The following is a 23,224-nucleotide window of genomic DNA, read 5'->3' as shown; positions in this document are numbered from 1 at the left end:
GCTCAGCAGTCAGTGTCACACAGGAGAGGATTAGATACACAGCTCAACAGTCAGTATCACACAGGATAGGATTAGATACACGGCTCAGCAGTCAGTATCACACAGGGGAGGATTAGATACACGGCTCAGCAGTCAGTATCACACAGGGGAGGATTAGATACACGGCTCAGCAGTCAGTATCACACAGGATAGGATTAGATACACGGCTCAGCAGTCAGTATGACACAGGATAGGATTAGATATACGGCTCAGCAGTCAGTATCACACAGGAGAGGATTAGATACACGGCCCAGCAGTCAGTATCACACAGGAGAGGATTAGATACACAGCTCAGCAGTCAGTATCACACAGGAGAGGATTAGATATACGGCCCAGCAGTCAGTATCACACAGGAGAGGATTAGATACACGGCTCAGAAGTCAGTATCACACAGGAGAGGATTAGATACACGGCTCAGCAGTCAGTATCACACAGTATAGGATTAGATACACGGCTCAGCAGACAGTATCACACAGGATAGGATTAGATACACGGCTCAGCAGTCAGTATCACATAGGAGAGGATTAGATACACAGCTCAGCAGTCAGTATCACACAGGATAGGATTAGATACATGGCACATCAGTCAGTATCACACAGGATAGGATTAGATACACAGCTCAGCAGTCAGTATCACACAGGATAGAATTAGATACACGGCTCAGCAGTCAGTATCACACAGGATGGGATTAGATACACAGCTCAGCAGTCAGTATCACACAGGATGGGATTAGATACATGGCTCAGCAGTCAGTATCACACAGGATAGGATTAGATACACAGCTCAGCAGTCAGTATCACACAGGATAGAATTAGATACACGGCTCAGCAGTCAGTATCACACAGGATGGGATTAGATACACAGCTCAGCAGTCAGTATCACACTGGATAGGATAAGATACACGGCTCAGCAGTCAGTATCACACAGGATAGGATTAGATACACAGCTCAGCAGTCAGTATCACACAGGATAGAATTAGATACACGGCTCAGCAGTCAGTATCACATAGGAGAGGATTAGATACACAGCTCAGCAGTCAGTATCACACAGGATAGAATTAGATACACGGCTCAGCAGTCAGTATCACACAGGATAGGATTAGATACACGGCTCAGCAGTCAGTATCACACAGGATAGAATTAGATACACAGCTCAGCAGTCAGTATCACACAGGATAGAATTAGATACACAGCTCAGCAGTCAGTATCACACAGGAGAGGATTAGATACACGGCTCAGCAGTCAGTATCACACAGGATAGGATTAGATACACAGCTCAGCAGTCAGTATCACACAGGATAGAATTAGATACACGGCTCAACAGTCAGTATCACACAGGATAGGATTAGATACACGGCTCAGCAGTCAGTATCACACAGGAGAGGATTAGATACACGGCTCAGCAGTCAGTATCACACAGGATAGGATTAGATACACAGCTCAGCAGTCAGTATCACACAGGATAGAATTAGATACACGGCTCAGCAGTCAGTATCACACAGGATAGAATTAGATACATGGCTCAGCAGTCAGTATCACACAGGATAGGATTAGATACACGGCTCAGCAGTCAGTATCACACAGGATAGGATTAGCTACACGGCTCAGCAGTCAGTGTCACACAGGAGAGGATTAGATACACGGCTCAGCAGACAGTATCACATAGGAGAGGATTAGATACACAGCTCAGCAGTCAGTATCACACAGGATAGGATTAGATACATGGCACATCAGTCAGTATCACACAGGATAAGATTAGATACACAGCTCAGCAGTCAGTATCACACAGGATAGAATTAGATACTGACTGCTGAGCCGTGTATCACACAGGATGGGATTAGATACACAGCTCAGCAGTCAGTATCACACAGGATGGGATTAGATACACAGCTCAGCAGTCAGTATCACACTGGATAGGATAAGATACACGGCTCAGCAGTCAGTATCACACAGGATGGGATTAGATACACAGCTCAGCAGTCAGTATCACACAGGATGGGATTAGATACACAGCTCAGCAGTCAGTATCACACTGGATAGGATAAGATACACGGCTCAGCAGTCAGTATCACACAGGATGGGATTAGATACACAGCTCAGCAGTCAGTATCACACTGGATAGGATAAGATACACGGCTCAGCAGTCAGTATCACACTGGATAGGATAAGATACACGGCTCAGCAGTCAGTATCACACAGGATAGGATTAGATACACAGCTCAGCAGTCAGTATCACACAGGATAGAATTAGATACACGGCTCAGCAGTCAGTATCACACAGGATGGGATTAGATACACAGCTCAGCAGTCAGTATCACACTGGATAGGATAAGATACACGGCTCAGCAGTCAGTATCACACAGGATAGGATTAGATACACAGCTCAGCAGTCAGTATCACACAGGATAGAATTAGATACACGGCTCAGCAGTCAGTATCACACAGGATAGAATTAGATACACGGCTCAGCAGTCAGTATCACATAGGAGAGGATTAGATACACAGCTCAGCAGTCAGTATCACACAGGATAGAATTAGATACACGGCTCAGCAGTCAGTATCACACAGGATAGGATTAGATACACGGCTCAGCAGTCAGTATCACACAGGATAGGATTAGATACACAGCTCAGCAGTCAGTATCACACAGGATAGGATTAGATACACGGCTCAGCAGTCAGTATCACACAGGGGAGGATTAGATACACGGCTCAGCAGACAGTATCACACAGGGGAGGATTAGATACACGGCTCAGCAGTCAGTATCACACAGGAGAGGATTAGATACACGGCTCAGCAGTCAGTATCACACAGGAGAGGATTAGATACACGGCTCAGCAGTCAGTATCACACAGGATAGGATTAGCTACACGGCTCAGCAGTCAGTATCACACACGAGAGGATTAGATACACGGCTCAGCAGACAGTATCACACAGGATAGGATTAGATACACAGCTCAACAGTCAGTATCACACAGGATAGGATTAGATACACAGCTCAGCAGTCAGTATCACACAGGAGAGGATTAGATACACGGCTCAGCAGTCAATATCACACAGGAGAGGATTAGATACACGGCTCAGCAGTCAGTATCACACAGGATAGGATTAGCTACACGGCTCAGCAGTCAGTATCACACAGGAGAGGATTAGATACACGGCTCAGCAGTCAGTATCACACAGGATAGAATTAGATACACGGCTCAGCAGTCAGTATCACACAGGAGAGGATTAGATACACCGCTCAGCACTCAGTATCACACAGGATAGGATTAGATACACCGCTCAGCACTCAGTATCACACAGGATAGGATTAGATACACCGCTCAGCACTCAGTATCACACAGGATAGGATTAGATACACCGCTCAGCACTTACCTGCAGGGATTTCATCAGTCTTTCCCGTCAGTAGAAGCCTCAGGGTCTAATAAAGTTTCCGTTGCTCTCACCTGACTGACACTGAGGCATGATGGGACATGTAGTCCTGAGAGGACGGCACAGGTATTATTATGTGGTGGATAATGACCGGTTTCCAGTAGTATTTGCCCCGGGATCAGCGGCTTCTCTGGCGCCGTCTCCCTCGTTCTTGTGGAGTTTGGAGCGTTTTCCATCAGGATCCGCGGCACGGACCGGACGGCGCTGACTGATCTCCCACCAGGTGTTTTCTAAAAAACGCTCAAAAGTCCGAACACCTGAGCAGCAAAGAGGCTCCACCATAGAAGTGAACAGGAGCCGACATTCAGGTGGTTTCTCATTCACTCCTCAGCCTTTTTCTATTTTCCTCTGAAATCTCCGCCTGTTCGTATCACATATTGGGCAGATTTGTTTTTGACGCTGTGTATTTCTGCTGCCTCTTAGGCTGCGTTCACACGTAGCGGAACTCTCGCGGAAGTTACCGATCGCCCCACAAGGACTGTTTGGTCAATTTTCCATAGAATTTCCTCATCTTGTTGAAATCTATGGAAAAAAATCAGCAATCAAAACGTATATTTAATACAAGAGGGACTGACATGTTGTGGATTTCAACTTTGCGCCAGTTTCCGCAGCATAAAAAGAAGCAGAATGGGCGTGAGATGTAGAGAAATCCCATGGAGTTTGATGGTCATCGGCTTTTTGTGCAAGAATACACACAGCGTCAAAAATGCGACAAACACTCATCGTGAGAAGCCTGAGGCTGTGTGCACACGGTGCGGTTTTTTTAAGCGTTTCCGCTGCTTTTTTTGCCACTGTGGAAACGCTTAAAATACGCTATTAAAACGCATCCCCATGCAATCCTATGGGATTCCGCAGTCGCTGTGCCAATGCTGCGGATTTTTCCACTGCGGAATCACATAGCAGTAAAATCCACAGCATGTCTATTAATTCTGTGGAATCGCGGCGATTGCGCCGCCATAGGATTGCACTGATACGCTCACTTCATGTGGCTATGCCCACCATGCGTAAAGTGAGCGCTTCATGTGCGGATGGTACGTAGGGTCTGGAGGAGAGGAGACTCCATGCCCTGGGGACCATATCCCTGTAAAAAAAATAGAATAAAAAATAGTGATATACTCACCTTCTGTCAGCCCCCGGAGTCATCAGCGGCGCTGCCAGCAACGTCCGTTCCCAGGGATGCATTGTGCGAATCACCTCTGATGTAGCGGTCTCGCGTGACGCTGCGTCATCAGAGGTCATTAGCGCAATGCATCCCTGGGAACGGAACTTGCCGGCAGCGCTGATGACAACCGCTGAGGAGATCAGGGACTGACAGAGGGTGAGTATATCCCTATTTTTTATGTTATTTTTTACATTCTATCTTTACTACTGACGCTGCATAGAGGCGGCATCAATAGTAAAAAGTTGGTCACACCTGTCAATCACTTTTCCAGGCAACGCTTCAAATCGCTTGGAAAAGTGCAAGCATTCTGCAAGATAAAAACGCTTGTTTAGTGGGAATCCGCATGCGATTTACCCGCGGCGGGGAGTTTTGGAAGTGCTCTGAACAATCCCGCAGCATTTCTGCAATGTAGGCACAGAGCCTTAGGGTATGTGCACACGTTGTGGATTTTTCCGCGCGGATTCTACAGAATCTGCAGGTAAAATGACCCGCAGGTTGTCTGCGGCTTTCCCCTGCGTTTTTACACCTGCGGATTCCTATAATGATATGGGTGTAAAAACGCTGCAGAATCCGCACAAAGAATTGACAGGCTGCGGAAAATAAACTGCTGCGTTTCTGCGCTGAATTTTCCGCAGCATGTCCACAGGGGTTTTGGTTTTCCATAGGTTTACATGGTACTGCACACCGCATAGAAAACTGCTGCGGATCCGCAACGCGTGCACGTACCCTTAAGGGGAGGCTGTGGTTCCTTCATTCTCGGGATTACAAATCCCAGCAGTCAATAACGTTATGACATGTCCTTTCCATATACCACCAGTTAATGTGATGGAAGTAACCCGTTAATAATAAACCACCAACGATGGGGACAAAGCACACATTAACATTTAATCTCAGCTTCTTATTGTAATAGAGGCTCCATTATACACATAGAAGACAACATGTAGGGGATCAGTGAAGGAGGCGGTGAAGGTGTGTAAGTGTCTGATGGGGTCACACAGCTCATAGAAGGACAGACGCCCGGCCTCATAGTCTAAGAAGACCCCAAGTGTCGGACATGTTGGCTTTACACTGAGGGTTAAATTACCTGAGTTGTGCCATACTTTATATTCTCCATCACACATACCCAGACACCAAGATTTATCATTATATGCAATACCAGACTGACGTCCTTTCTTCTCTATACTGGGATAGGACAACCCGATCATACATCGTCCTATCTGGTCCCACTCTACCTCCCAGTAATGTCGTCCAGAGGAGAGGCCACATCTGCTTAACACCTGAGCATAAGTAAGAAATCTCCCTGGTGATTCTAGTCTTTCCTGTTGTTTTTCTTCTGAATCTGTTGCTGTTTTCAGGTCTTCTGATATCTTCACCCTTCTATGAGCAGTGTCCACATCCAGCAATATGTCCGGGACATGGACCCCGAGCTCTGATGTTACATTGGTGACAATATCCCTCATAGATCGGTGTAAGGTCAGTGAGATCAGAACCTCATCCAGATCCTCCTCAGAACTGACCTCTCCACCATCTCCCCCTGTGTCCTCATCACCTCCATGACTACTTACTGTAATGTCACTTTCCTGTAAGAGTCTTATTGGGTCAGTGACACGACACATCTCCTCCACATGATGCATCTTCCTGGACAGCTCGTCCTCCTGTATTTCCAGCTTCTTGATCAGATCAGATATCTGGGACACAATCTTCTCCTCTTGCCTGGAGACCTCGCTCAGTGTTTTCTTTTCTGCCATTTTCAGTTGCTTCCTAATGGTCTTGAATATAGTCCTGACGTTCTTCCTCTTATCGGAGGCTTTCTCCTGGATATTCCACTTATGATCCTGCAGATTCTGGACTCTTGTCTGAATATCTGCTTTCTGAGGGTTTAGTTCATCCAGACATTTCCTCAGTTCCTTTTTCTTCTTCTCAGAAGTCTCATCTAGAAGTTCCACCTGATGTCCTTGGTGATTGCCAACCAGACAGCAAGACACACACAGACAAGCCGCGTCCTGCGGGCAGTAATACTCCAGAGCCTTCTTGTGATGGGAACATTTTTTGTAACCAAAAGATCTTGTGGGATCTATTAATATATGATCTAATGCCTTGTTGTGGGCTGTCAGGTGGTCCTCACATAGGGAGCTTTCACACTGCAGACATGTCCTTACGGCCGGGACAGGAGACTTTGTACAGTAAGTACAGAAGATCCTGGTCTCCTCCATATCAGGCTGAGTAGATGAGAAACGCTCCACTATGTTCTCCAGCTTCCGGTTCTTCTCCGGGGCCGGACGCTCCGGATATTCGGCTCTGCAGTCAGGACAGGAATACCCTCCAGCCGCCTCCTGGGCATCCAGCACACTCACAATACACGAGCGGCAGAAGTTGTGTCCACATCTCAGGGATACGGGATCTGTATAGAGGCTCAGGCAGATGGAGCAGTCCAGCTCGTCCCTCAGCTCCGCAGACGCCATTGTAGTGGGAAAGAGCGGGAACTGAAAGTGAAAGTTTCCTCCCAGTAGAAGGAAGGAGGATCCTGGGAATAATTAACCCCTTCAGCTCCATGGTTGTGCTCACTGCCAAAACTCATTTTCCTCCTGCTGTTTGCTTAGGCCTGTTTCACACTTCCGTTTTTTCAAATCCGTCAAAATCCGTTGGTTTCCGTAAAAAAACGGATCCGCCATTTTTTTGCAGGATCCGTTTTTTTTGTCCCATAGACTTCCATTAGTGGTTACCGCGGATCCGTCAAAAAAACGGATCCGTTTTTTAAAACGGATCCGTTTGCATCAGTTTCCGTCAAAAAAACGGAAACGGATCCGTTTGGCGGACACAAAAACGGAAGTGTGAAACAGGCCTTAGCTTCGGGCTGGGAGGAGGCGAGGAGGAGACTTGGGCCATTGTACAAGTGGGGAATGATTGGCAAGGCTTAGTTGTGACTGGGCTCCTCCCGAGTGTACTCCTACATTTCCTGTGATTTTCCGTGTAGTGTAGTGAGTGCACACATGATCTGTGCTATCACAATCTGCAGTCACAGAGACCGGGCAGTGGTGGATGTCCGGCAGCTGCAGGATGAGCAGAGGCGCCGAGGTCCGGCACCGGCAGCCATCTCAGGTTAATAACAGGAGGATTTCTGCCTCTCATTAATTCCTGTAGTTCCTGCTGCTCTACAGTGGGAAAGTAATATAAATCTGAGGTGGACAACTACTGCGGACAGATCCAGGTACACACGTGGTCAAAATTGTTGGCGCCCCTCGTTTACTGTCAGAAAAACCCACAATGGTCACAGAAATAACTTTAATCTGACAAAAGTAAGAATAAATCAAAAATCTATGAAAATTAATAAATGAAAGTCAGACATTGCTTTTCAGCCATGATTCCACGGAATTTTTAAAAAAATAACACATGAAATAGGCCTGGACAGAAATAATGGTCCCCCTGAAAATAATGTGGCAAAAGGGACATGTTATATCACGGTGTATCCAGTAATTAGTGTGACGACTCCTGGAGTGGACCCTCTGGGTCGTGGCACCAACCCTCCCAGGGCGAGCTGACCTAGTGAGGACCACCCCCTATACAGGGAGTGTCAGGGGCAAACCCAAGGGGGTGAGGCACCGCGACTGCTGGCACCAGGCGGCCGGCTCACAGGAGACACGAGTGAGTGTGTCTGCAGGAACGTGCAAAGCGTGGACACAGGGACACGCCGGGTACAGGACGAGTACACGGGAGTGCGCTAGATACAGGATAGTGTAAGGCGGGCCCATGAGAGCACGTATGGCGTGCACAGACAAGCACACCCGGGAGCGAGCAAAGCAGGGCGCATGCTAAGGAGCACGCCAGAGTACAGAGTTAGATAGAGCGTGCGCAGAGAAGCGCACCAGAGCGCAAGGCTAGGCAGGAGGTGTGCCAGGAGGGACAACAGAGCATAGAGCAAAGCATTTGCCCAGAGGCACGATTGAACACAGTGCAGGAGCAGAGCACTAGGACCAGTATAGGAACAGAGCACCAAGCAGATGACAGGAACGTAGCATGTGCCAGGAGGCACGACAGAGCATAAGGCAGAGGACCCGAACACAGCGCACAGCCAGGCAAGGATAAGGCAGACCAAGCCAGGAACCACAATAATCAGGCACCTCCCATAGGAAGAGGTAGCCTGATATAGCACTTGAGCACTAGGACTTCCGGCCCAGGTCCTCCAATACCATAGAGAGGACATGACCAGAGGAAGAGCAGAGGAGAGCGCGCGTACGCGCAAAGAACCTTGTGCAGACATGGAACTAAGTACGAGAAGTGCGCATGCGCACCCGACGGGACCCCCGGAGAGGCCGCGGCACCGGAAGAGGTGACGTCGGGCCCGAGGCCCCGCCCCCAGGTGGGAGCGACGAGACAGGTGATGTGACAATTAGCATCACAGGTGTCTACAATCAGCGAGTGGCCTATATACAGGATACAGATGCTCACTGTGCTGTTTGGTGACATGGTGTGTATCACACTCAACATGGACCAGAGGAAGCGAAGGAAAGAGTTGTCTCAGGAGATTAGAAAGAAAATTATAGACAAACATGTTACAGGTAAAAGTTATAAGACAATTTCCAAGCAGCTGGATGTTCCTGTGACTACAGCTGCACATATTATTCAGAAATGTAAGCACCATGGGACTGTAGCCGACCTCCCTGGAAGTGGCCACAGGAGGAAAACTGATGACAAATCAAAGAGACGGATAATACGAATGGTAACAAAAGAGCCCAGAAAAACTTCTAAACAGATTAAAGGTGAACTTCAAGCTTAAGGAACATCCGTGTCAGATCGCACCATCCGTCATTCTATGAGCCAAAGTTCATGGGTGACAACCAAGGAGGACACCATTGTTGAAAAAAAATCTTAAAAAAGCCAGACTGGAATTTGGCCAAACTACATGTTGACAAGCCATAAAGCTTCTGGGAGAATGTCCTATGGATAGATGAGACAAAAATGGAACTTTGTGGCAAGGCACATCAGCTCCATGTTCACAGATGGAAAAATGAAGCATATCAAGAAAAGAACACTGTCCCTACTGTGAAACATGGAGGAAGCTCTGTTATGTTCTTTGGTTGCTTTACTGCATCTGGCACAGGGTGTCTAGAATCTGTGCAGGGTACTCACACCTGTTTGCCCCTTGCTCCAGATATATTCATAGCCATAGTCTGATCCAGACTAGTCTGATCCACACATCTTTCAAAGTACAAGTTTCTAAGTACATTACTTTGAATTAGACTAGAATTGGACTGGAATTGACTGTAAGGTAATGGGATAGAACACCACTACAAATCCAGGTATATGTAAAATAATAGTATAAGAAGTCAGCAGCACTAACTCACACACACGGCCTCTATAACCCCTTAAGTGGGCAATCATGGAACATTGTAACAACCCTGCTGGCGTCACTGCATGGCCTCCAATTCCCCGCATATCAACTTACTCACTGCTCCGGGTCATGCTGTGAATTCTGTCTATTGCCAGTCCTGTGCTCTGTGCCTCTGCTCTTTATGTTTTCTGGCTATGTGTGTGTATAGGGGGGGCGGCGCCAGAACTCTCTGGTTCTTATGCAGTCAGGGTGCACCGGTCTAATCTGTCCCTGACCAATCACCTAGAGCCCTTGACTATTTAGTTCCGCCACACCCACTGAAACATGGCCTGTGCAATGTCTATACTCAGTATCTTGCTGCTGAGGAAGCCAAGCCCTGTCCTCTGTATTTCCTCCTTCTCTGGAGGAATACTTCTTATTTTGCTTTGTACCTTGTCTGCCTTCCAGGAGGCTGAATATCCTGGCCGTTGAGTCTTGGTCCCAGTACCTTGTCTGTACTCTGTCCTACCTTAGTCTCCCTTTCTCCTTGTCTGTGGCTTCCTTCCCTGCTGTGTCTTTCCTTGCGTCCTCCTTGTCTGTACACCTGCACCCTTGCAGCTCTGTCTGTGCATCTGCACCCTTGCAGCTCTGCCTACTCGGCTCCCTAGCAGCTCTGCCTACTCGTCTCCCTAGCAGCTCTGCCTACTCGGCTCCCTAGCCGCTCTGCCTGCTCGGCTCCCTAGCCGCTCGGCTCCCTAGCCGCTCTGCCTGCTCGGCTCCCTAGCCGCTCTGCCTGCCCAGTTCCCTTGCTGCTCTGCCTGCCCGGCTCCCTTGCCACTCTGCCTGCCTGGCTCCCTTGCCGCTCTGCCTGCTCGGCTCCCTTGCCGCTCTGCCTGCCCGGCTCCCTTGCAGCTCTGCCTACTCTGCACTCCTGCGGCTCTGCTTACTCCGCACTCCTGCGGCTCCACCTACTCCGCACTCCTGCGGCTCAGTTCCTAACCTGTTCCAACATATTCCACTCCTTCCTGCCTGTATCCATACCTGCACCTCCTGTGTGAACAGGTCCCAACCTGTTCCTTCATACACCACACCTGCTTGCCCTGTGTCTCCAAGCCGTGCCTGCTTGCCCTGTGTCTCCAAGCCGTGCCTGCTTGCCCTGTGTCTCCAAGCCGTGCCTGCTTGCCCAGTGTACCAAGCCGTGCCTGCTTGCCCAGTGTCTCATCCGTGCCTGCTTACCCAGTGTCTCAGCCTGCCTGTTAGTCACACCTGTCCAAGTGACTTGTCCCCGAGTGGGATCAGCAGCCACAGCCAGACACCACCCTGGAGTGGCACCCGACAGCTACCTGCCGCACAAGCCTGACCTCACCATCAGAGGCTCCAGTGATGATGCTTTGATTGCTTCTTAATGTACTTTTTTTGTTGCATTGTGACCAAAACCCCATAATTCTGGCACTAATTTTTTTTTTCTATGTGAACGATGGGGTATTGCATATCGGCTATCTCCTATTGATGTGAATAGAAGGCGGATGTGTTCTTCCTGGCCACGGTCATTATGCAGTAGACAGAGAAGCTCTGTAACTGGTCAGTTCTGGGCACCGCCAAAACAGAACATCTGATCGCCGCATCACCACAGAACAGACATTGATCCTAAGGCCGGGATCACACACGCAAGAAACTCGGACAAGTCTCGCATCTTAATACCCGGCACTGCCACTCAGTGTCAGACTGAAGAACATTGGGCCCACCAGAGGATTTGATTCTGAGGGCCCACCTTTCTCCTCCACCCAAGAGTCCCATGGCAGCTGCAAGGTTTGCACTGTGAACTCTCCTAAAGAAGAAGCCAGGGCCCACCGGAGGATTCTCCAGTTCTCTGGTGGGCCAGTCCAACCCTGCTGCCACTGATACTCGGGAGCGAAGCGTTCAGCTGCATGTATTTCTATGCAGCCGCATGCTCCGATCTGAGTGCCGGCGGCAGTGCCGGGTATTAAGATGCGAGACTCGTCCAAGTTTCTCGTGTGTGTGATCGCGGCCTAAGGCTATCAGCGCTAAAGTCGTGGACACCTCTAAACCCGTTACATGCAATACGACATCAATGATCATTACTATCACTTCACTGTAACTAGAGTTAGGATGTAACCAGTGCTGCAGCCAGATTCTGTGTGACTTGCTGGGAATTGTAGTGCTGTGCACAACCAGCAGGAAAAGTTGGCAGCATTTAGGCATTTTTGATTCAAGTTGAAATAAGTCATGTGACATTGACTTTTAGGATTGCTACTTGCAATATGTGGCACTAGCGTTCTAGTTCTCTTCCTCTCTGGAGAGACCATTTACAAGTTGAAATAACCTAATTTTAACATTTAGCCTGCTTTGCTTCCATACTTTAACCCCTTTCTGACATTGGGTGTAGTAGTGTAATGACCAGGCTGAAGGTTCACTGCTATCGACCCGCACACGGCAGAGGCGTATCTAGGCTTTCTGGCGCCCGGGGCAAGAATTCGGTTCGGCGCCCCCCCCCCCGCCAAGTACATATGCGACTTGCACACTTAGCCATGTACCCACGAGCCGCTCTTCCTAATGCTCTCAATGTTCAGTAAAAAACTGAGAGAAGCAGGAAGAGAAGCTCGATGTCACAAGACCTTAACTATGAAAATCGCATATGAGTGAAGTGTCCGTGTGATGACACTGGAACCTGCAGAGCTGAATCCTGACATTGCAGCTTCTGAATTCTCACAACGAATGCACTGCAAACATTTAGGATTCTCCCTTGCCGATGTACAGTCATGTCAGCACAAGTATGTGATTTATATACTTCTGGCCACATTCCGACTAGACGTGCCCGGCCTCGCTCCGTTCATTTTCATTGAGTGAAGCCACACATGTCTAGTCAGCATGTGACCGTATGTATGTAAATTACCGGCACAAGAGAATCCTGACAGCGATCAGTGAGCACTGTGAGAATTCAGAAGTCTGCAGTCACATAGAATGTCTGTAGACTCAGCACAAACCTGGACAACCCCTTTAATGTTCCTAACAAATAAAAACATGAGAATAAGTCAGTATCACAAATAACATTTACATCCAGGTACCTTATAGATGACGTCGTCTCTGCAGTCAGTCACCTTTTCTTCTAGACCCCATGATGAGTTTTCTCATCCACATCTCGTCTCTGCAGACTTCCATCTTCTCCGGTCTCCTGCAGCAAATCTCCACACGATAATAATAATAATAATAATAATAATCTTTATTTTTATATAGCGCTAACATATTCCGCAGCGCTTTACAATTTGCACACATTTTCATCACTGTCCCCGGTGGGGCTCACAATCTATATTCCCTATCAGTATGTCTTTGGAGTGTGGGAGGAAACTGGAGTACCCGGAGGAAACCCACGCAAACACGGGGAGAACATACAAACTCCTTGCAGATGTTGTCCTTGGTGGGATTCGAACCCAGGACTCAGGAGCCACCGTGCTCCACCGTGCCCTTAAAGATAGAAGTGTCATTATAATGCTCCTAAATAAAAATATCTGCAATATACTGTGGAATCACACTATTCCCCTCTAGCATCCCACCTGTTCACCATACTGTCTCCTCATATATTTACCCCCTCACTCTCTATACTGTCTGCTCACACATACCCCTGACTCCCCATACTGTGTCCACTTACATTAACCCATTCGCTCCCCATACTGTCTGCACCAATCCCCCATACTGTTTCCTCATACATACTCTTTATTTTGTGTCCTCAAATCTCCCCACACATTAAATCCCCCCACCCCCAATCCCCCCCACACATTAAATAACCCCCCATCCCCACTCCAAATCACCGAACACATTAAATAACCTCCCATCCCCACTCCAAATCCCCCCACGCATTAACCCAATCCCCACTCATTAACCCCCACTCCAAATACCCCCACACATTAACCCCAACCCCACTCATTAACGCCCCCACACATTAACCCCCATCCCCACTCATTAACCCCATCACCACTCCAAATCCCCCCACACATTAAATAACCATCTCCACTCCAAATACCCCCACACATTAACCCCCATCCATTAACCCCCACACACATTAACCCCCATCCCCACTCATTAACCCCCATCCCCACTCATTAACGCCCCCACACATTAACCCCCATCCCCATTCATTAACCCCCGCACACATTAACCCAATCCCCACTCATTAACCCCCATCACATTAAATAACCCCCATCTCCACTCCAAATCCCCCCACACATTAACCCCATGGCATCCCCACTCATTAACCCCCACACACATTAACCCCCATCCCCACTCATTAACCCCCATCCCCACTTATTAACCCCCATCCCCACTCATTAACGCCCCCACACATTAACCCCCATCCATTAACCCCCGCACACATTAACCCAATCCCCACTCATTAACTCCCATCACATTAAATAACCCCCATCTCCACTCCAAATCCCCCCACACTTTAACCCCATGGCATCCCCACTCATTAACCCCCATCCCCACCCTAAATACCCCCACACTTTAACCTCCATCCCCTCTAAAAAATCCCCCCCATCTCCACTCATTAACTCCCCCTCATCTCCCATCTTCGGTGGTTCTTCAGCTCCACAGAGGAGCACACTTACCACCGGCGTTTGCTTTGGGCGCCGGGGAGTGACGTCAGCAGCGTGATCACATGACCTGATCACGCTGCTGACGTCGCTCTGGCCCGGCGGTCAGAGCTTCATTTGTACTGGCGTCTGTATAGACGCCAGTACAGTTGCTCCCTGGGAGCCGGCACGCGCTCCTTCTCTGCGCCGGCTGTCAGCTTGACAGCTGACAAAGAGAACCACCGACTCCCAGGCCGGGGGGGCGGCAGAACGCAGCCGCCAGGGAGGACACTGCGGACCGCTGCATTAGGCGGCCCGACTGCGCCCCCCTGCTGGCTGCGCCCGGGGCAACTGCCCCGGCTGCCCCCCCCTAGATACGCCACTGGCACACGGTGTCCGCAGCCGAAGGAATTATGACACACACCGGTCTCGGGGACAACAGTTGCTTTTACTTTAGCAGGAACGGGAATTATAATTTGGAACAAATAAGGAGCAGTCCCTCATGGGTATTACACAGCAGTTACAGTTCACACTTAGATGCTGAGATGTGATCGGGGTCTGCAGCTTTAAGAGCACTGGACAGTGTCTTTTGGTATTTTACAGAAGGAGGTAGACGCAGCAATTAGAGGTTACAGACCTGTACTTGGGGTTAGCTCCACAGTGTGTCACGCCACGTGCACAAATACTTATAGGTGAATGTAGAAACTGGTGAATCTTGTTAGAAAGACTTTAGAATGATTTCTGTACAGGTTAGAGGGAACTCAGACTTTTACGCCTGCAGGATATCTCCACGTGTGTTCTGCTCTCCCTGATGGCATCCCTCAGACTAAAAAACATTCCAGACTTGCCTGGAAAACAGCTCCTCCTATTGACCATGTGACTAGGAGCTGGCCAATAGGAGACCGAATTCACATCTCAGATCCTTACAAAACAATAATTGAGTCATTGTACACTTTCACCATTAGATGGCGACAGAACACAGCAAACGAGAAATGCATTGCATCTAAAATAGAGGTGACTAGAAATGGAGAATTACAGCTCACAAATAATGTAGAGGGCCAGATAGAGAGTGAGCAGTAGTGTACAGAAGCCACTCACCATTCAGTATTAATGGGACAGACACACTCTGGACTAGGTCACTACAAAAAAAAATAATGAACATGAACAGGTTAAGATATCCATGTGACAACAGAGCAGATATAGCATTCATATTTCCTTCTTATCACATGATTGTTTCAGACATCCGAGGGAAAACAAGGGCTTCCGTATTCAGATACTCGCCCCCTCGTCTCATCATGGGAACATCATCCATCACTATGAATAGTAATTGATTCACCAAATGACCTTTCTCTTTGAAATGTTTTGGTATAGGGAGATCAATCAAACCCAGTCCTTATCATGCTCTTATTTCCATAGTGGTCTCCCCCACATAGCAGAGATCACATGGACAGCAAACAATATAAACAACATAACTACTCATAGAGGTATAATGTTTATGAATAGTATATCGTTTCCCGGACTGAGGATGAAAAAAATGATTCCCTTTAAGCACATTACCACAACAGGCACACCCGAGACAGGGGAAATTCCCCAGACTAGGGCGACTCGGGGTCAATTGTATATCTCTCTTTAAACTTCCAATATCTGATTTAACTAACTCATCTTTTAAATTTCGACCTCTCCTAAAGGAAAATAATGGTGGTAACTTGAATTCTTCAACATCCATCATCTCCCGCCTTGACTACTGCAACCTCCTGCTCTGTGGCCTCCCTTCTAACACTCTCGCACCCCTCCAATCTATTCTTAACTCTGCTGCCCGACTAATCCACCTGTCCCCCCGCTATTCCCCATCCTCTCCCCTCTGTCAATCCCTGCACTGGCTCCACATTACCCAAAGACTCCAGTTCAAAACCCTAACCATGACATACAAAGCCATCCACAACCTAAGTCCTCCGTACATCTGTGACCTAGTCTCCTGGTACTTACCTGCACGAAACCTCCGATCCTCACAAGATCTCCTTCTCTACTCCCCTCTTATCTCCTCTTCCCACAATCGCATACAAGATTTCTCCCGCGCATCCCCCCTACTCTGGAACTCTCTACCACAACATATCAGACTCTCACCTACCATGGAAACCTTCAAAAAGAACCTGAAGACCTACCTCTTCCGACAAGCCTACAACCTGCAGTAACCACCGATCGACCAAACCACTGCACGACCAGCTCTACCCTCGCCTACTGTATCCTCACCCATCCCGCTGTAGATTGTGAGCCCTCGCAGGCAGGGTCCTCTCTCCTCCTGTACCAGTCGTGACTTGTACTGTTTAAGATTACTGTACTTGTATGTATTATGTATACCCCTCCTCACATGTAAAGCGCCATGGAATATATGGCGCTATAATAATAAATAATAATAATAATAACATTCGTGTGACCTTTACTCAGTAACGGCCAATGTCTCTCAATAATCCCCGTAATTCTCCTACTGAAGTTATTATAGGTCATTACAAGAGGTATCCTCCTGTTAACCTCACCCCGTATCCTGAAAACTAAAAGCTCATTTCTTGTAGTATCTAAAGTCCGCTGTTAAAATTCAATTAAATTCTCTGTAGGATAACCCCTAGCCAGAAATTTTTCACACATTTCATCCAATCTTTGATTCACATGTGTTTCACTGGAGACAATTCTCCTTACTCTCAATAATTGACTCCATGGCAGTGAATGAACCATATTTCTAGGATGTTCACTGGAGAAATGCCGCATATTGTTTCTATCCGTTACTTTCACAAATAAATCTGTTTGCAGTTTACCACTATCCTTATAAACCAACGTATCCAAAAATTGCATCTTCCCAAGTGAGCAATCCATAGTAAACTTAAATTCATGAAAAACCCCATTCGGCGATTAATGGAAAGCCATCAAATCTTCCTTGCTCCCATCCCACACAAAAAAAATCATCTATGTAGCACCGCCAGTTCCTCACAAAGCGCCAAAAAGGTGACTTGTACTCATGTTCGCCTTCCAGGACAGCCATATAGATGTTAGCATACGTAGGGGCCACATTGGACCCCATTGCTATCCGGCGGCGGTGGAGGTAGTAAGCATCACCGAAGAGAAAATAATTCCTCCTCAAGATGAACTCCAACAGCACCAAGGCGAACCGTGTACATTCCGTCGCAATGTCCGAACCGGCCAGTGTTACATCAACGGCAGAGAGACCTCTTTTATGTTCGATCGAGGTGTACAAGGACCCAACATCGAACTACACCAAAAAAATTGATTCACCAACCAGTACACCCTCCAAAGATCTAATAAAGTCACAAGTATCCTTAGTATATGACGGAGATGCCATCGCAAATTGATATAACAGCCGATCAAAAAAAATTGCCACCCTGAGGAACAAGGAACCTCTACCCGAAACAATCGGGCGTCCGGGTGGGTTATAAAGATCTTTATGAATCTTTGGAAGGGTGTACAGGATTGGAACAATGGGATATTCAACCACTAAATGATCAGCCAGTTTTTGATCAATAATCCCACTCAGAACCTCTGATTAGGATTATACGATAATTTCTCATACACCTGAAATACTGACAATTGACCCAAAATATCTGCTTGAGTGTGTCCATCACTACAATAGCACCACTCTGTGACCTGTCTGTCACCTGTCTCTGACCTGTGCGACCACACTGCAGGGGTCCCCACACTAGCTGAGGATTCCTGCAGAGTGGTCACACTGCCAGAGCTTCTCCTGTGCTGGGCCTGCTGAACAAAGAAGACAGAAGAAAGAAAAAAGTATAGAGACTACAACCATAAGTGTTGATCCCTGATCCCTGCCCGTTCTCTCTTCATCCCCCCAATCTCCCCCTCCCCCTCTTTTTACCCCCTCCACCCCCCTTTGTGCCGCCTCCATGTGCACATTTAGCAGCCGCCGAGCGTCGATTGGTGACGCAGTTCACCGATCAACATTTATGCTCGCTTTTTTTTCAGCCCCCTTTATGCCAACTCCATACACACAATCCGCAGCCGCCAAACTTTGATAAGTGACACAGTTCACTTATCAGAGCTTGTGCCTGCCGTTTCATTTTTTCACCCCCCTTTGCGCCACCTGACTACGTACGTGTTGATCCCTGATCCCTGCCCGATCTCTCTTCATCCCCCCTTCCCCCTCTGCTTACCGCTTACCCCCCTCCAACCCCCTTTGCGCAGCTGTGCTCCATTTTTTTTCAGCCCCCTTCGCTCTGACTCCGTACGCACGCCCCGCAGCAGCCAAACTTTGGTAAGTGACACAGTTCACTTATCAGAGCTAGGGCCTGCTATTTTAACCACTTTTATTTTCACCACCCCCTTGCGCACATCCAGCAGCCGCCGAACTTTGATAAGTGATGCAGTTCACTTATCAGAGCACGTGCCTGCTGTTTTTGACTTTTCTTTTCACAGGCATTTTTTTCTCCCTACTTGGTTTTTTTCTTTTAGCTTTTTCTTTTCAGAATAGTTTGCACCAATCACTATCCCCCCCACACACATACACATAGTTATCAATAAAATACACCCAAGCATCATACTCAAAAAAAATGTCCCGCCTGTCACGTTCGTCCCAACAGCGCTATTCATTGGAGGAGGCATTTTCTTTCCTTCCCTCCGACACTGATAGCGAGGAAGAGGATCCCACTTTTCTATACTTTTCCAGTTCTTCATCCTCATCTTCCTTCTTGGGTCCTGCGGAACAGCCACGCAGACGTCCCAGGACAGAAAATGAGGCAGCACCCACCATTCCCGAAGATGAACCAGCGCACCCCGCTGCAGACCCATTATGGACCTCACCCCCGAAAATTACGAGCCACTGATTACTGATTTTGTGGTAGAATCATGAATCAAGTTTGACACCACCGGCCTCACAGAAATAGACTTATTCAAAGTCTTTTTCCATGAGGATTTTATTAACCTCATGGTGGAGCAAACTAATTTGTACGCTCATCAATTTTTGGAACAAAACCCCCGTTCATCATTTTCTAACTGGTCTCTTGGAGACGCAGTTGAAATGATGCAGTTTTGGGGCCTGGTCCTTCACATGGGGATCCTGAAGAAGCCCGAGCTTCGGCAAAATTGGAGTGTTGATATTTTATATAACACTCCAGTGTTCCGAATGGTCATGACCCAGAACCATTTTGAGGCCATCCACAAATTCCTGCATTATACCACTAATGCACAATGTGCCACACAGGATGACCCCAACTTTGACCGTCTGGTCAAAGTTCGGCCGGTCATCGAACACTTCAACAAAAAGTTTGCTGAAGTGTATGTGTCCCAAAGGGACATCTGCATGGATGAGTCCTTAGTTCATATTAAGGGAAGGCTCAAATTCCGTCAGTACCTGCCCAGCAAGAGGGCCAGGTACGGAATTAAACTATACAAACTCTGTGAGAGTACCTCAGGGTACACCCACAAGTTTAGAGTTTACGAATGAAAGGACACCAGTATTGAACCCCCTGAGTGTTTTCCTGTCCTGGGAGTGAGTGGGAAAATTGAGTGGTATTTGGTGCACCCACTGCTGGATAAAGGTTATCCCCTCTACACTGATAGATACTATTCCCGGGCAACGCCGGGTTCTTCAGCTAGTATCTATGTATATAATTGCCTTGTGATGTTTTCATTTCCTGTTCTGTCCAGATGTCACCGTATCCCAGAATTCCAAGCGGAGGAAGTTCACTGACTGCTATATTGGGACACCGAAGTGATGGGTGTCTCATTATGGAAACTGCTGCTGGTACCAACGTATTGCGCGGTATCACCAGCGGAACACCGTCGCACCACACACAGAATCTATACGCCGAATGTACCACTCACACGCACTCACACATTCACATTCTCACAGTCACACTCATACTCACACACTCATGCAGCCTCTTGCGTGGTACCACCGCACTGCGCCTGCGTGAATTCTGTGCAGGCGCAGTGAATCATCCAGCTGATCCCGGTGGCAGATGCGCGGCGTGTCTACAGGCTGAAGAAGCCATTCACAGTAAAGGGGTTTTTCCCCAAAGTTCATTTTAAAAATTGTCTGTGTCTGACCGTGTACAGAGCATATCACATCTCCTGGGCAGGGGAGGAAGCAAAAGACAATACTGACATTACAGCAGGGCGTCACAGGAGATTCATTTTGTGAGGTAAAATATTTCACTGACTGTTTTTAAACAATATTTTACCTCACAAAATGTATCCTCTGTGATCTCCTGCTGTAATGTCAGTATTGTATTTTGCTTCCTCCCCTGCCCAGGAGCTGTGGTATGTTCTGTACACGGTCAGACACAGGGGTGAGAGAGACAGAGCACAGGGGGGAGACAGCTCAAACGGGACAGCACATGAGGGGAGAACACAGCACAGGAAGGAGAGAGACAGCAGACAAGGGGGAGAACACAGGGGAAGACAGCACATGAGGGGAGAACACAGCACAGGAAGGAGAGAGACAGCAGACAAGGGGGAGAACACAGGGGGAGACAGCACATGAGGGGAGAACACAGCACAGGAAGGAGAGAGACAGCAGACAAGGGGGAGAGCACAGGGGGAGACAGCACATGAGGGGAGAACACAGCACAGGAAGGAGAGAGACAGCAGACAAGGGGGAGAGCACAGGGGGAGACAGCTCAAACGGGACAGCACATGAGGGGAGAGCACAGCACATGAGGAGAGAGACAGCAGACAAGGGGGAGAGAACATGGGGTAGACAGGTCGAAGAAGAGAGCACAGACGGGAGAAGTCAGCACATGGGGAAAGAGAGAGTGGCTAGGTGGATGAGCACATGGGGAGAGATTCTCAACGCTGCAAAGCCTGCCGCCATCGTGACATTACCGCCCTCCTCGATCTAGTGATCTTATAACGCTATAAGTTCAATCATACACTCAAAATCCAAACAGTGGCAGAGGTTTGATAAGAATGGTCTTGTAGGACCACTACGTACCCGTCTTGGACCACCAGAAAGCACTTTGCAACATCAAGCACTACTCACTGCGGGTTTTTATTTTCAGTGATTTATGGAAAGGTCCGTGTAGTCGGGTCCCAGAGAGGCCCAGTTACCCATCCTGGTTTTTGGCACCATGTAACATTGAGGTCGCCCCTTCCAATGAGAGCTAATTTCAGCTGAGATATAAACTATCTCCAGATCTGCCATTGTCGGGTCAAATTAAAATGAAATAAAATAAATACGGTGCATCGGAGGCAAGAAAATAACACAGCCGGTGTCTGATCTCAGACACAGAGGTAAGACCGTGGGAATGGCTTCTTACATTACCTAAGACAGAAGTTATTTAATTTGGGAAAAACAAAATTCAAACCAGTTCTATGCAGATTACTCGACTTTCAGAGACCAAGAAATGTTTAACACACAGACATCTCTATATCGGAGAGAACGCCTTGTGTTATTGCTTTTACGAATAACACTTATAAAGCTAATACTAAAATACAGAATTATCAGAGATATATAGGGAGATTTAATTGTCCAAAATAATAAAGCGAAGTATAAATATTTACCATAACAACTTCTATGGGAGCAGCAGTGTAATGTGTGACTCCGCTCCTGGGATAGCGGTATATTGCGCGAGCCGTCAGAACGATGGCGCCTGCCACTAATCCCCCATCTACTCTGCCCCTGAGCTCAGGAGGAGCAGCCGCCTGCTGCCGCCATGTGTAATACTGCGAGGAGGCCTGGGAACTAGGAGACTCCCACCAACAAGATGGCCGCGCTCACTGCAGGGACAGGAAATCTGCAGCCTAATCCTGCCTCTTCCATGGGAGTTGTACTTTGCAAGGATCAGGAAATGCTGCTCCAGGACTGAGGAGAATGGAGGCGACAAATCTCATCACAACCCCAGGAAACATCACAGAAAACCTCTCCCGGAGCTCGGAGAAGACGCAGTGACCGCAGCTCCGGTATATTTGTGTTTTTTCCTCGCCCTCCTGTCCGCTCACAGTCCGGAGAGGACGGGAAGAAGCGGCCGATCCCCCGGGGGCTCCTGTGTAATGGGCGGTGTATGACGGTTAGGGCAATGAAATCGGATGAATGCGCAATCCGATAAAAAATTGGATTGAATTCGGACCAAAGTTATTCTATCATTGTGTGCCCATCTGCGTCTATTTTTCCAGCTTGGATTGGATCACGATCGGACTGGAAAAAAGTCGCAGCATGATGTGATTGTAATCAGAAATCTGATCCCATCCCGCAATAGAAGTCAATGGAGAAAAAAATCACTCAGCACTCGCACCATGCCCGCGCTGTCTGAACTTTACACACCGATCGCATGTGAAAAGTCAGCAATTCATGTGCGGGTCCATAAAATCACACAGGTTACAATAGAAGAGATAGATGTCAGTGACACGCTCACATACACTACCGTTCCAAAGTTTGGGGTCACCCAGACAATTTTGTGTTTTCCATGAACTCATACTTTTATTAATCCAATGAGTTGCCAAATGAATGTAAAATCTCGTCCAGACATTGACAAGGTTCGAAAAAAAGATTATTTGAAATAGTAATTTTCTCCTTCAGACTTTGCTTTCGGCACAGAATGCTCCATTGCAGCAATTCCAGCATTGCAGACCTTTGGCATTCTAGCAGTTAATTTGCTGCGGTGATATGGAGACATTTCACCCCATGCTTCCAGAAACCCCTCCCACAAGTCGGTTTGGCTTGGTGGCA

General features: G+C 47.9%; 2 protein-coding genes across 2 annotated transcripts in view; one reads left to right on the top strand and one right to left on the bottom strand.

The window, feature by feature from the left end:
• LOC141051425 (uncharacterized) overlaps window positions 1-23,224 on the top strand; it is a 95,270-nt gene that overhangs the window by 29,556 nt on the left and 42,490 nt on the right. The gene's annotated exons all lie outside the window — the stretch shown is intronic.
• LOC141051391 (E3 ubiquitin/ISG15 ligase TRIM25-like) lies at window positions 5,526-7,097 on the bottom strand. Its single transcript, XM_073548341.1, has one exon. The coding sequence runs from the start codon at window positions 7,095-7,097 to the stop codon at window positions 5,526-5,528; it is 1,572 nt and encodes a 523-aa protein (XP_073404442.1).

This window comes from Dendrobates tinctorius, unplaced genomic scaffold (assembly GCF_039654945.1).
Source record: "Dendrobates tinctorius isolate UK_male_01 unplaced genomic scaffold, ASM3965494v1 ptg000157l, whole genome shotgun sequence".
In the NCBI taxonomy this organism is placed as follows: Eukaryota; Metazoa; Chordata; class Amphibia; order Anura; family Dendrobatidae; genus Dendrobates; species Dendrobates tinctorius.
Note: the sequence above shows the minus strand (reverse complement) of the source record. Positions and strands in the feature narration are given on the sequence as shown.